The 14,432-nt window shown below is 46.1% G+C and overlaps 1 protein-coding gene across 4 annotated transcripts in view; it reads left to right on the forward strand.

The window, feature by feature from the left end:
• Positions 1 to 12,620, forward strand: part of ebf1a (EBF transcription factor 1a) — a 54,506-nt gene extending 41,886 nt beyond the window's left edge. Inside the window, exons 11-17 of one of the 4 annotated variants that reach the window (XM_031857697.1) lie at positions 448 to 536; positions 3,900 to 3,965; positions 4,636 to 4,798; positions 5,939 to 6,112; positions 8,043 to 8,240; positions 8,445 to 8,513; positions 9,690 to 12,620. In XM_031857697.1, the coding sequence (XP_031713557.1) occupies positions 448 to 536; positions 3,900 to 3,965; positions 4,636 to 4,798; positions 5,939 to 6,112; positions 8,043 to 8,240; positions 8,445 to 8,512 (758 nt within the window). In that variant the 3' untranslated portion in view covers position 8,513; positions 9,690 to 12,620. The remainder of the gene's footprint in view (positions 1 to 447; positions 537 to 3,899; positions 3,966 to 4,635; positions 4,799 to 5,938; positions 6,113 to 8,042; positions 8,241 to 8,444; positions 8,514 to 9,689) is intronic. The other 3 variants (XM_031857696.1, XM_031857698.1, XM_031857699.1) reach the window with 3 other exon arrangements.
• The last annotated feature ends 1,812 nt before the right edge of the window (positions 12,621 to 14,432 follow it).

The following is a 14,432-nucleotide window of genomic DNA, read 5'->3' on the forward strand; positions in this document are numbered from 1 at the left end:
TGTGTGTGTGTGTGTGTGTGTGTGTGTGTGTGTGTGTGTGTGTGTTTAGCTTGTTCCCCGGAGCGATCAAGCCTTTGTTATATTGGAACCAGTTTCTGTAATTGCTTATATTAGTCGCTGATCAACGCAAGACCACAGGACACACACACTCACAGTCTGCCTGATTCCTGACAGTCTTTTTATTAACCACCAAAGCATGCGACAAAGAGAGATTCATTACATCACAGGCATACAAAGACACACACCAGACTTAATAGAGAACACCCACATTTTCGACGTGTGTAGTTTAATATTGAAATACTCGTGTAAAACCGTGCTTAATTCAGTCGTTTCTACCGTAGACTCGTTCCTTCTGCTGCATCTCTCGGTTGCTGTCGAACAGTAGGTGTTCTCATCATTAAGGATCAAGCATTAAAAGTTATTTTTCTCTTTCTGTTTTCTGCTTAGCGCTGAACGAGCCAACCATAGACTACGGCTTCCAGAGGTTGCAGAAGGTCATCCCCAGACACCCCGGAGACCAGGAGAGATTACCCAAGGTACAGCGCCTCCTCTCATGTGTCTGTGCTCATGCAGGTTGCCGCACGCAATTATTTTCGAGGAAATTTGTCTCGGTAACACAGATACGTATTGACAACTACTAGAGTTTCATAGCATGTATGGATAGACATGGCATAAGGGCAGCATGACCTCACACACAGAGGAATGACTGTGTGCTGTATAGACAGTAAGCCATACATGCGTGACGCCGTCCGCACATTAACATTTTATCATACGTTTATGGTCATTTTCTACTCAAACAAACACTTTATTTGCGCAGCAAAACGCACACAAGCAACTCTATTCATCCTTCCACTGAGTATAAGGTCATTTAGACTGGCAAAGTGGGAGAGGAAAGGGATGGATGGGGGGAGGAAAAGAGGGAGAGAGGGAGGAAAGGAGGTTGAGGGGAGAGAGAGGAAGAGAGAGGCAGAAGCAGGTTAGGTGATCCATCATAGCTGTCCAGTCTTACCTCCTGCTGGGTCAGTGGATCGAAGTCAACCCCTGGTGGACTTTATTACTTCCAGCACACACATACACAAACCGGCATACACACACACACACACACACACACACACACTTAGAAATGCACACACACACTTCTTTGTGGCTGTACATGCACACACACACACACACTCTCAGTGGAGGGAAGTCACCATGAGGCAGAGATGGAGAGCTCAGGTAGATGCAGAAGGAAGATAGAGAAATCACTTGTCCTCACTGTGTGTCATGTCTGGTGGATACAAGACTTGTCCTAGCGAGTTCTGGTCTTTAGCCTATCAACCCCCCTGTATCCCTTTAAATATCTTTGTATCCATCCGTCTCTTCTCTCCTCTCCTCCTCTTCCTCCATCGCTCCATGGTGTCTCTTTCTCTTCTAAATGAACAGCAGTAGCTGGCAAGCCCCGTTGTTCATTTCAGCCCTATTGATTGGTGCCTTTATTGAGGCAATAACAGTTTGTTGACCGCACTTCTCTCAACTGTTGGCCTCAATCATCAGAGAGGGGGGGGGGGGGGGGGGGGGGGGGGCAGGGGAGGAGGCATCCACTGGCAACTTCTTGTGCTACAAATGTCCATTCGTGGTCACCTTGGCAAATGCCTCTTTGTGGCTGTTCTTCAGTCAATTTTTAATCGAGATGAAATTGATTGGGAATGTAATGCATTCTGTTCTAGTGGCACCTTTTTTTTTCAAGGGGGCTCTTAATGAGCACAAACACACATTGAGCGGAGAACAAGCGGGATATCTGCCAATGCCTGTTCTATCTCTGTATGTTGTGGTAATGATCCAGTGTCCAGCTGAACCCAGCCCCCATACTGCGCTGTAGCTAATAGCCAGGCAGTCAGAGTGAGTACGCAGCTCAGACGCAGCCAGACTGCGGGGTGTTTAGCTCAGGCTGTGGTGGAGCTGGGGGTCTGGGGCCAGCTAATGAGTGACCGCTCCCGCCAGACGAGGCCATGGCTCTGCTCTGGATCAGGTTCCCCTTCCTGTTGACGTCTCTGTGGGCCTGACTTTACGGGAAGAGACCCTGCGCCCAGGAAATGGTCTCCCCTTACAGCGGCAGAGCTAGGGAGGCAGCGCTGCGCTAACCACATTTATCTGTTTATCAGAACGACTCTGGAGCGCTGCCTAATCGCGTTTAGCCGCTGGACAGATCCCTTTGCTAACGAGAGACTGATAGGTACAGACAGGGCACAGGACCACGAGAGAGTGATTAATAGAGAGAATGGGAGAGAGACGAGAGAGAAGGTAGTTTGGAGACGCAGGTGAAGAGAGAGTGCAGGAGGAGATTACAGACAGCGATGCACGGACAGACAGAAGGTCTGAATGAGAGAAGCAAAAAAAAAAAAAAAACATTTTTCAGATGGAGCGACTGAGGTTTCACGTGTCCTCCCCGAACATCGTTACACTCCAGCTGCGGATCTGTTTGTGTCCTAATGCCCCACACTTCCCTCATTTCCCCTCCTCCTCCCTCTCCTCCTCCTCCGCCTCCCTCACCCCCCTCCCCTCCCTCCCTTCATCCATCCATCTACCTATCTGGCAATCCCTGGGAGGCATGGGGCGTCGAGGAAAAGCAGAGAGAAGGAAGCGAGGAGCGGCGCATACATACTAAAGAACCACTTACCTTCCTAGGGCCTCTACATCTCTCAATCAAACAGAGCAGGCCTCCTCTCTGGTCTCCCCTCTTTGCGTCCCCCAACCCTCCTCCCCCCACCTCCTTCTCTGCCTCCCCCAGATAGTGCTAGTAATGGGAGGTTAACACAGAGGCAGCGCTCCCATTATTGAGTGAATTTAGCACCTCGGACAGCGCTCTACAATCTTTATTGCTTTGCTGACCCTCTCGTCATGTCCTGGGCGTGCTCGACAGCCTCCACATGTGCGTGGCTGAGTGTGCGGTTACGCCCGTGTGTGTGTGATATGAGGTCTGATTGAAAGGCGGTGTGTCACGGAACAGAGAGCACACATGCTCCGGGGCTTGTTCACAGCGAGGGATACACTCAGGAGGGTATAGCGCACAGCGTGTGTGTGTGCGAGTGGAAGAGAGGGAGGGAGAGAAAGAAACGAGGAGAAGGTTGAAGGGGAGGGGGCTGCAATTTTCTGGTTGTCGCGCCTCCAGCATATATCCTGGCCCCGGCACATTAACTTTTAAAAAGGGTTTCGTAGGGCTGTAGGTGTCTACATCACACACACACACACACACACATATAACGACTGCCTGGAGTCACACACTCATACACTCAGGGAGGGAAAAGAATAGAGACAGGGTGAGGAGAGAAAGGAGGGTAAGCGGTAGAAAATGAGCGCGGAGGAACAGCAAACACTACGGAAGGATAAATGTTTGATGTGGGAAATACCACTCGGCGGTTTTCACCTGAGCAATGATGTTCGACATTTATCACACAAAGTGGATGCGGGGCTATTCACTCGGATCATTACCAGGGTTAATTCAGGGCAGGAGACGGGCGCATCCCCGCTGACGAGGGGACTTGTACAGCCGTCAACCTGATGATATGTTGTGTTAAATGAGATTGGTGTGTGATCATGTGTAGTACATTCATGATCCGGCGGTTGACAGTAGGGAGGAGAAGACGACGTAGAAGACAGCTGACTGATAGAGAGATACAAGCTCATGTTTTATTCACAGATAACAGTATCTTACCTCTGCTCTCCCAAACTGCCCGGCTAGTAACAAAGTGCCGGGACAGGCCCATTTCTCTTCCTCTGTCTGCCTCCTTCCTCCCTTGCACTCTCTGTTCTGCATTCACAGCATAACCTAAGACGTGAAATGTAATAAAAGTGACTGAACTCTTTTGAGCCGTCGCACTCGTGATCAATCCCCTTCCTCTTTCTGCTCTTGATTGTAGGAGGTGATCTTAAAGAGAGCAGCAGACCTGGTGGAGGCCTTGTACGGGATGCCTCACAATAACCAGGTAAACACTCACACCAGCACAAACACAAACATCAATATCTTTTCCTCAAATTATGTTCGTGGTTTCGGACTGCACGCAACATCAAAGGCGGCGTCTCCGCTGGCCCGGCAGCCCCCCTGCTGTGTTCGTGCACGCTCTGGCACCAGCAGACACACACACACACACACACACACACACACACACACACATAGGTATAAGTGAGTGCTTCTATCAGCTCATGTGTTGAGGTGGAAAAGGAGGAGATTTACCATGACAACTGAATATAGAGGGAGGAGAGGTGCAATAGGGAGAGGACAGAAGCAGATGAGGAGGAGGAGGAGGAGAAGTGGGATTAAGAATGGGAGGAAGAGGCAGGCTGAAGATTTGATGAGTCTGTTAATTAGGCATTTCATCCATTTACTGGAACCAATCCCACCACTCCCAGTGACCACGGATAAAAAACCCTCAGCCTTCTAGGTTTACATGCGCAATATCTCAAGTAGAGATCTAATATTCTTGTGAGACCGTAAAGCCTGCATCAAGGGCCGTATTTTCTCTTCTCTTCTCTTCTCTTTCTCTTCTCTTCTCTTCCTCTTCTCTTCTCTTCTCTTCCTCTTCTCTTCTCTTCTCTGCTGCCTCTGTTGCTGACCACAGCTTTTTTTTTTTCTTTTTTTCTCTCCCTCATTGTTAGGAGATGATTCTGAAACGAGCAGCAGATATCGCAGAGGCCCTCTACACAACAGTGCCGCGAGGGCACAACCAGCTATCCGGCCTTGGCAGCGGCTCCGTCCATGCTGGCATGATGGCCGTAAACTCCTTCTCTGGGTCAGAGGTGGCACAGACGGCCAATCAGGGTGAGCAAAGTCAACAGCAAACAATTAAAGTCTATTATCATGGGAAATGTGGTGGCGGTTTATTTATTTAATAGATTTTATTTTTCATGCGGGAAATTCAGATATGATATAAGAGTGTGGAACAAACAAGGAAGATGCTGAAAAAGGAGGACAGGAGGAGGAGGAGGCTGTAAGAAACAGAGAAGGCGCGGAAAGAACGAGGGTGAGAGAGTGAAGAATGGAGAAAAAGGGAGCCGTGGATGGAGTACGATGGAGAAATATGAGTGGGTCCTAGGGGTGTGTATATTAGACTGGGGTCGGCCCCTGTCTGACAGAGAGAGATGCGGGCGCAGTCAGTGGTGATTCATCACATGTATCAGGGGAAGGAGAGGAGAGCGGATGGACCAGCCTCTGGATATGTCTCAATACTTCCAATGAGCTTCCTCTGTCCTTCATCTTCATCTGGTAACATGCTCAGATGTGAAGAAAACAACAGATATCAGCTGTGAGACTTCTGGCCTGCAGTTTCCAACTCGTAACAGATGAGGAATGGGAATAGGTGGTACCTAATTATGAAAAAGGAGGCTTCCACGGTAGAGAAGTGCAGCCCTCGTTGCACTAGAGAGCAGAAAATTCCTGATGTTCAATTCCAGCTGTTTTTTTTTTTTTCTTCTTTTTTTCTCCAGTGTCAGCGCATTGGAACTGAGGTGTATATTTATAGTCTCCTTTCCATCTTGTCCCCTTTCTGTTCGCTGCCCCTGTAAAGCATAAAGGAAATAAAGGTCCTGTCAGGAACACTGGCTTCATTCTTTATAAATTACGGGAGAGCTGCTGAGGCCTTTTAGTGTTAATTGCCTTATCAATTGATCTAATTTTGGAGAGGATCCAGTAAGGTTAAAGGCCTCTTGTTTTAGTAGTTGGATTGCAGCGAGTTCCCTCCCATATCACTCTTCCTTCACTCTGTTCATTGCTTTCCCCGCTCGGCCATATGCTGTCTAAGAGTTTTCGAGAATTTCTTTTGGCTTGTATTGCTATGTCCATTAGCCGCGTGGGGACAAGAGTATTTGGCAGCGTTGCGCGTTCTCGTTTTGTTTTGTCTGCCATCTGCTATAACCCTAACACCTATTCTCTCTCCGTCTCCCTTTCTTTCGCTGTCCCTAGGTTTCAATAGGAATACAAGCAGCGTGTCCCCTCATGGTTATGTCCCCAGCTCAACTCCCCAGCAGAGTGGCTACAACACCACTAACATGAACGGCTACGCTAACTCTGGCATGGCAACCTTGGGCACCTCGCCCAACTTCCTCAATGGATCTGCCGGCAACTCGCCCTATGCTAGTGAGTAAACACACCACATCCTAGACCTGAAACAAAGAGGGAATGACAAAATCAAGGGGTTGGGAAGCGAGAACATTGAGTCTGAGCCTTTTGAACATAAAAGAATACACATTTGACAGCAACTGAGAGAGGGAAGTGGAAATAAGGAGTGACACACAAGGGGCAAGTCATGCAGTTCAGCTGGCTCATCTGTTTCTTTAAGAACAGAGTCAAACGCAAATCCCCACTTTATTGGCCAGGGGAGCAGATCACCTAGCACCCCCCCCCCCCCACTACCTCTGCTCACACATACACACACACATTCACCCTCTACATTAAAGACCCTTGATTAAATCAATAAACTAATTGCTAGAGAAGCAATTCCATTTCAGCTCTTTGATTCCTGGGTGTTAACAAGTATTTTAACAGGCTCATCGGCCCCACACAGACACTTTCAATCAATGGCCTCTCGGCCTGCCTTTGTAGGTCCAATTTTCATTAATTGATTAGTTAGGCCCCTTCATAAATGGATTATGACTTTATTGCGAGGATTTGTCAGGAAGAGCCATAAAAGCTAAGTGTTGGATAATAACAACAATAAAGGCAGAAGCAGATATCAGAGGGCAGGTGAAATACGACTCGGGTTGATTGTAAAATCACTGAGGGGGAAAGGCTCTTAGTGTATTAGCAGACAAAAGACAAACGCAGGAGGATGGATGGGATGATGTCAGAGGGAGACTGGATTTGGATTGTGGAGATAACCTGCTGGTCATTTTTGTCTGTGGAAGAGTCTCCCGCCAAAATCTAGCTAACAGCTATTATATATAAAGCCTAATTTACAAAAATTCAGCTTGAAGCTTTATTTCAAAATACTGAGCTGTCTTATGTGGTAAATCTTCACATGTAATCCAGAGCTCTAGTGATGATGTGACTTTAACAAATGTAAAGCCTTACGGCCTGTTCACACCAGAATATAAAACAGCAAATCTGTGGAGTTCAACTTTTGTTGAACTTTGACCCTTGAACTTGCCTGAAAAAATGCAAGTCGTCTTGACATTTGAGGGGTTAGGGTTAGATTCCCAGATAATCCAAAATGGAGGAAGTTACCATTTATTATCTATTTATTAGGTTTTAGTCAAAGTTTCAGTCGGAGTATTAACTTCTCCACAACAACGACATGGTTTACAGTCAATAGTCTGTATGTTACATAGAACAAACTTACTGCCTTGTTGCACTAATGTACAGTTGGCAAACTTGTAGCTTGTATGGCATTTCCCCCCCTCCTAAATAAACTATTTATTTTTAAATGAACTAGCGAGCTACATTAGCTCGCCCTGTGACTATGTGGAATAAATATGTCGCAAAGGCGCAGATGCAATGAATGAGATAGCACTGAAAACACAAAGAAGCAGCGATTATTGTAAAGCAGATGTTATCAGCTCATGTGTTGGATTTAACTCTGGGTCTTAAGTAAAATCTCTTGCATGATTATCTGTGATGAAGGTGGTCTGGGAAAGCCTTGTTTGCCCCGAAAACACATTACATGAACAGCGCCCCGAGTTAGCGATGACATGCTCATCAAGCCGTTGCATCCCTTGAGCAACGCGATGAGTCATCAAAACAGACTGATCAGAGGGGGAAAGTGCTTCGGGGTGCTTTTGGTGCAAGTTTCCAACTAAACACATTTTTTTGTCTTAGCTATGGAATATCTCTTTGCCAGGTGGTTGCTTAACAACCAAAAATATCTGAGCCAGTTGATCTGAAAAATGTCATCCCCCCCGCCATCATCCATTGACCAGTCCCTTTCTGTTCGTCCCGTCTGCCTGTCCTTTGCCCTCGGCCCTCTCTCTAACCTCGTCTCTCCCCTCTCCATCATCATCTTTCCTCCCTGTCCCTCTTCCCTGACCCCCCCCCTTAACCCCTCCTTTCCCACCCGTCTCTCTTCTCTCAGTCGTCCCCTCAAGCCCCACCATGGCCTCGTCGACCAGCCTGCCCTCCAACTGCAGCAGCTCCTCCGGCATCTTCTCCTTCTCCCCGGCCAACATGGTGTCCGCCGCCGTCAAGCAGAAGAGCGCCTTTGCCCCCGTCGTGCGACCCCAGAACTCCCCTCCGTCCACGTGCAACAGCGCTAATGGTAACAGCCTGCAAGGTAAGCTGGTGAACCGCATAATGAATTCAGAGCCACTGTTTTTATGTGTATGCCTCTTCATCAAGCTTTAATCCTGCTTTTCTACACCTCCTTATGATAACGATTTCTCACTTGTACTCCCACTTCTTCCTCCGATTTTCCTCACTCCCTGTTTTTCCTTTCCTTACCCTCCTTGAACCCCTCCACTCTCCTTCCTCACTGTAGATCAGTCTTTTGTGGACTCTAGCAAGTACTCATCAAACAACTCTCTGCAGGGCCTGGCCTTCTCCTGAAGTACGTTCATTTTCTCCTCCTCTGTTTCTCTCCACGCCGCACTATCTCACACCGGCTCATCCTGCCCTGCCCTTACTTCTCTTTTCTGTTTTATTTGTCACTCTTGGCTCGTCAGAGAGACAGCATGCCACGCCACATGTGTTCCATTTCCTGTTTTCACTTCCTGCTTCCTGCCTGTGCTCCGGTGGGTGTCTCCGTAGGGGGCGTGGGGGAGGGGTGGGGGGTTGTTATGCCACCACGGGTCACTCTGTTCTCCCATTTCCATTGAACGCAGCGCAGGGTCTGTTCGTCTAGGCAGGATGTTGTATGGTGTTGAGATCCTGAGAGGGAGAAATGATGGATGGGAATCTTTATCAGAGCCCCGAGCTAAGCACTTCCTCACTTCCTCTGTCGGCGTTGATGAGCACTGACCACGGTGACCCAAAGGGCCATTGGCCACTGTGCACTGATCATACTGACACACACACACACACGCTGGCACACACTCACTCACCATGCTGTTAATCCCAACGAGCAGGAGACACTTAGGAAATAACCAGGGAATTAGTGGATTGAAGAGAGAGGGGAATCAATAGGGAGCCAATATGTTACATGAAAAATTCCTCCCTGTGATGGCTTCTGTGTAAAAATGGTATGGGGGAAGGGAAAGGGGGGAGGTGGGAGTAAGGTGGTGAAGATGTCGGAGTGAGTTGAAGGGAGAGCATGATATAACAAGGTAAAGATGTGGATAAAGCTCATGGCTTCCATTTCCATGTTTACATGTCGAGCGTAATTTCATTGCCTCTGTCATCCCACGTCACTGCGCCCCTCTCTCTCTCACTCTCACTCTCACTCGTGTTTGAATCATGCTCCACAGTGCACAATGGGCTTACACAATGCAACTGCTAACAATTAACAGTTGCAGCTCTCGCATGAAGCTATTCAGAAAGCCTGTGAAAAGTTGAATGATGCCGTCGGTGCGCGCCAAGTTAGCGGCGCAGCGGAGAAAAATGTTTTGATTTTGGGGGCCCTCGGAATGAAGAGATAATGAGGGAGAGTCGTCTTTGTTCGCCAGATGCTGGAGCACATTTCTGTTATGTGATTGTTGTGATGACAGATGAAACCCAGCAATCACATGACTGACCTCTCTCTCTCTCTCTCTCTCTCTCTTTCTTTTTTCCCCCTTTTCCCACAAAGCAGCGATTCCCGGGATGATCGTTCCACCCATGTAGAGGATCTGGGATAGCTGGAGATTTTGGGAATGTTGAGAGGAAAAGACACAGTAGCAGAGTCTGGCGAGTCTCTGTTGTGCTCCGGAGCTGAACTGAAGGAAGTCAAGATAAGACGCAGGACTCTGTTAAACTCAGGCCTTTCCATTGGGATTTCATCTGAAGGGATAGGGGAGGAGAAGAAAAAAAAAGACAGAACAATACCAACCTTTGTGATGTTATTTCCCTCTTGGTTGAATTAGTGTAGCTTCTCTGACACCGCATTGGATGGAGTGTATAAAGACTGATAGTTTACCCACAGTGTGACACTGACCTCATGAAAAGAGCATTTATTTATCTTTATGTTTATGCCTGTAAGGTTTGGGTTTGATTACTGGAGGCCCCACGCCGTCTCGCAATCCATAACTCGCACAAACAACAGTGAAGTGTTGGTTTGGCCATGAAGTTTACTTAACCTCTGTCACAATTAAAGGATGCTTTCCTTAGCTCAGCCTGCTCACTAAAGCCACATAACAACACACTGGCCAAATGGAACCAAGGTCAACAACACAAAAAAACAAAGAAAGTCAACCCTCAACTTTCAAAAAACATGCCTTTCTTGCCCCCCCCCGTTTGGTTTGTTGTTTTGAATTTTAATAAAACTGTGAGGATTGAGCTGTTTGCAATATGCTTTTCCGCTTGTCATGTGAAGAAAAGGTGACGATTTAGCCAAAATTGACTTTTTGTCGGAGATTTTAGTGGAGACTTGAAAAGCCCGAGGATGTGTGCGTCCAGCCAGCACTGTACTGAAGGAGTCGAGCAAATATCAAATTTAAATAAATGCGTGATATATTTTTGTACATAAAAAAAAAGTTGAATTTTTCATTTGACGGTTCTTTTCTTTTTGCGATAGCTATAGTTTGAAATGTAAACATTAAATGTCTTAAGGCAGCTTCTCAGTACAGAAGATAGATTTACTGTGTGTTGTCAATATCTCATCTGCTAAACATGACAAACATGGATTTGGATACAAAAAAAGGGGATTCTGTAAAATATCCTATAAATAATGTATTTATCCCTTGTATTTGTACATTTCCTCTCACCCTCGTTTAGTTGTGTTGTGTAAGTTTAATACAGTAAGTGAACATATTTCACAGTGTTTTATTTCATTATTTACTGTTGTCTCCCACTATTTAAATGTGACTTATTTTTTTGTTTTTATCTTTTTTTGTTTGTTTTGTATGTTGACTGTTTTGCATTGGTATACCATGCTTTAAGTTGTTGATTCAAAAACATGCCATTGTCTATTTTTGTATTATTTGTAAGTTAATAAAAAACTTTTTTTTTTCCTTATGAAAATGTTTATTGTATGGCAAAAAAGTAGCATCTTATTCAGAGTATTTGGTTGAAGTAGATTTTTTAAGAATATATACACACATTAATATATACTGTAAATCTATATCTTTTTGTTTGAGCTCTGAGGCTTTCAGATTGATACTGTTCTTGAACTGATAATATGCATGGGTTCTTCTCTTGAGTGACACTTTCTTTTTTGTGTGTGTGGAAACCAAGAGAACTAAGAAATTGCTCTGTGTTTTTTCTTTCTTTGAGTTCTTCTTCCCCCCCCCCCCTCTGTTCTTTCTTTTCCAACGTTATTTATGCCTGCTTACATACTGTATCTATACTCTTTCTTTTTTTCTGTCACTGTAATCTTTACCAGCAGTCTAGATGCCTTAACAATGCAAGCCCATTCTTCATTCAATCACGTGTACAGTTTTCTACCCTCACCACAATTGTCTATTGCCACAGAGGAATTCATGGGAACTTGGGGACAAAGCACAAACCCGCTGTGTTTGGTGGTGAAGCCAGACAAGAATACAAAGAGCCATAATTCAACGATCTCACACACACAGACACACACCCCGATATACTATAATACTACAGCAATGGCACGCTTTGAAGGACAGTCGATGCTGAGAGGCCTGTCTCAGCTGTGCTCGTTGCACTTTAGTGTTCACAGAAACACTTTGCCTTTCTTTTTTTTTTTGGTAGCGTTTATGTAGCTTTTTTTCCCCTTTTAATGAAATAATTTCAACCGCATGTTGGTAATATTTCTCATCAGCCACCGGATCACAACAGTGTGACACCACGGAGCTGTTTTCGTTGTAGTACAAAGGGGGCGCACAGTGAAGACGAGCACTGTCACAGCACAATTTTAATCTCACACGTGGAGCCGTAGGTCTGACTCCAGCATCTGACAGTCGATCCCCCTCAGTCCTTCTCTCCATGTATTAGCCTTCGGACATTACAGCTTCATTACAAGCTAAACACAACAAGAACAAGGGAGGAAGCATGAAAGGGAGCTCCTTGGCCTCTCAGCCATTTCTGTAGTCTTATTCTTTGTGTCTGCCGTGTGTCTTCAAGCTGTTGCTGGACAGAGAATAGGGCTTTTCTCTCTGCTTTTCCTTTCTAGAGCCTGGTTTTGTTGAGTGTGTAGAAAGGACCGTTTTAACAGAGGCGCCTGCTGACAGACGAGTGTTTTTCAGGCACTTGTGTGCCTGTGCTGGTCGGGGCCGGGGCGGGAGGGGCCGCACCGTATCTGTTTCAAATGAACTACAGAGGTCTGTTGTCATACAATGGCTTCTTTGTAAGCAGAGTTCCATCCTGATTATGAATATTGGTAATGGGTGATAAAGTTTTGTATTTAGGTAACAAACAACAAAAAAAAAGATGCAAACCAAATAGCTGGTGTCTATTTTTCCCTCTGTTTTGTCTCTGACTGCAAATACACTGAACAGCTCTATGATATAAGGGGAGGAAAAAAAAATCTACTGTATAGATTGTTATTGTTTTTGATGAAAACTGAGCTGTAAGATAACTTTTGGACTCTCACAATGTTGAATTAAAGTTACCTCTTGTCTGTGACTTTGTCAGTTGTCATTTTGTTATTTTGAAATATGCCACGTTTTGGATTTCTGTGACACGATCATCAAACATGAACTTTGGTTCGCTCAATTCAGTGAGATTTTTTTCTGTTGAGACTTTCTGATCTTTTTTGAGTGAAAACGTCATCTCCAAATAGCTGTCAGGCGGTTGACTAAGAATAGAGGAGAACTGGCTAACACTAATTCCACAGGTCAAAAAAAGGCCTGCATATAACCCCCCCCCATCCCTCCCCATTTCTCTAATGACTCTAATTCATTAATGCATTACTGATGGCATGGTGAACATGGTTAGCCTGACAAGTTTCCTCCTAAACATATTAGTTAATGATGATTCCGAGGTTATTAATTGCGAACGCACCAGCCCACCATAATTGAGTCATCATTTGCATACCCGGTCATCAGCAGAAAATTAATTTATTTTTTATTTTTTGCATATCTAATTTAGGGGCCTGCGATTGGATTAGCTTGTAAAAAGAGCGGATCCCAGGATTCTGCTGACCTCAAAGTGTTCCAGGGTCTCCACGGTAACTGGAGGCTTCCGCAACACCGAGGGGAGGGAGGGGGGGGGGCGAGACGACCTGGAAGTACTGATGAAATAAGAACTCGTAAACACCGTGTGCGCTTGTGTGCGTTTGCCTCCTTAATTGCCCAAAGGTTTGTAACTGCACAGGGCTTTTTCTCCCACATATGTAATAACAGAGTTGATAGTTTGCTGACAAACAGCAAAGTGGGTTGTAGTGTGCACGGTTTAGCAGTAAGAGGTGGGATATTGAATTATGGAGGGTACACACTCAGTGCTGGAGAAAATGAGTCCTGGAGCCTAATGTTTTTGATTAGCGAGCCGAGCACCGCTGCCATGTTGCTGCATCCCGCGGCTCCAGGGATTCCGCTTTCCCCAAATGCGGCTTGCAATGCAACACACACACACGCACACTCATAAATCACAAGTGCACACAGACAAAAGGTGGACCCATTTTGCTCTTTGTTTCCAGCAGCTTTTTTCGGGCCCAGATAGACTGGTCAGTGTGGGAGGAGGACAGTAGGAGTGGGAGGCCGAGGGCAGCGTGGAGCCGGCAGGCCTCTGGAGACATAACATTGGACACTATTCCTACAGAGAACTACGCGCCTACTCCTCTGGATACAGAAGACGGAGCCTTCACACATCAAGAGAGGTGCTGCTCAGGAGCTTCTATGCTACTAGTATCCTAATGAAATATATTAATGCACATATTCCTCACTATCTCGCTCTCCTCCTCCTCCCAGTTCTCATTCTCCTCCCTGCATGGACACATGAAGGGAGGAAGAGCGGAGAGGCGTGTTTGAAAGAAAAACAGGAGTCCCCATGGGGATCCCGCCTAAAGAAAGGAAAGGAAAGAAACGGAGAGGAGAGAGGAAGTGAGAAGGGGGGGGGCTGTTCAATATGGAGGCAGACCTAGACAGTGAGCAAAAGACAAGGAGAGGAGGGATGAATATTAATAATATTCTACGTTGGAAAGTAGTCACAATGGACATCATAGAGAGATGAAGAGAGGCAATGGGAAGTTCCATTCCAGGCCTTGCTTATAATGTGTGTGGATGTGTGTCTGTGTGTGTTTGCAGGTGTACACTTTCTGTATGAGTGAAAACGCCTGCCAGCAAGATGAAGCATATTTTGAGTGCATGCGTACCCTGGAACGAGTGTGCACTCACATTCAGGTTTGCGCTCTCGCTGGCGAGGGTGTGTGGTCGTTTCCCACAGTAATTATCCCGACGACTGTGGGTGTCTGTCTATGATCTGTGTGGTACCT

Source organism: Anarrhichthys ocellatus, unplaced genomic scaffold (genome assembly GCF_004355925.1).
Source record: "Anarrhichthys ocellatus isolate YVR2014 unplaced genomic scaffold, GSC_Weel_1.0 scaffold19, whole genome shotgun sequence".
Taxonomy (NCBI): Eukaryota; Metazoa; Chordata; class Actinopteri; order Perciformes; family Anarhichadidae; genus Anarrhichthys; species Anarrhichthys ocellatus.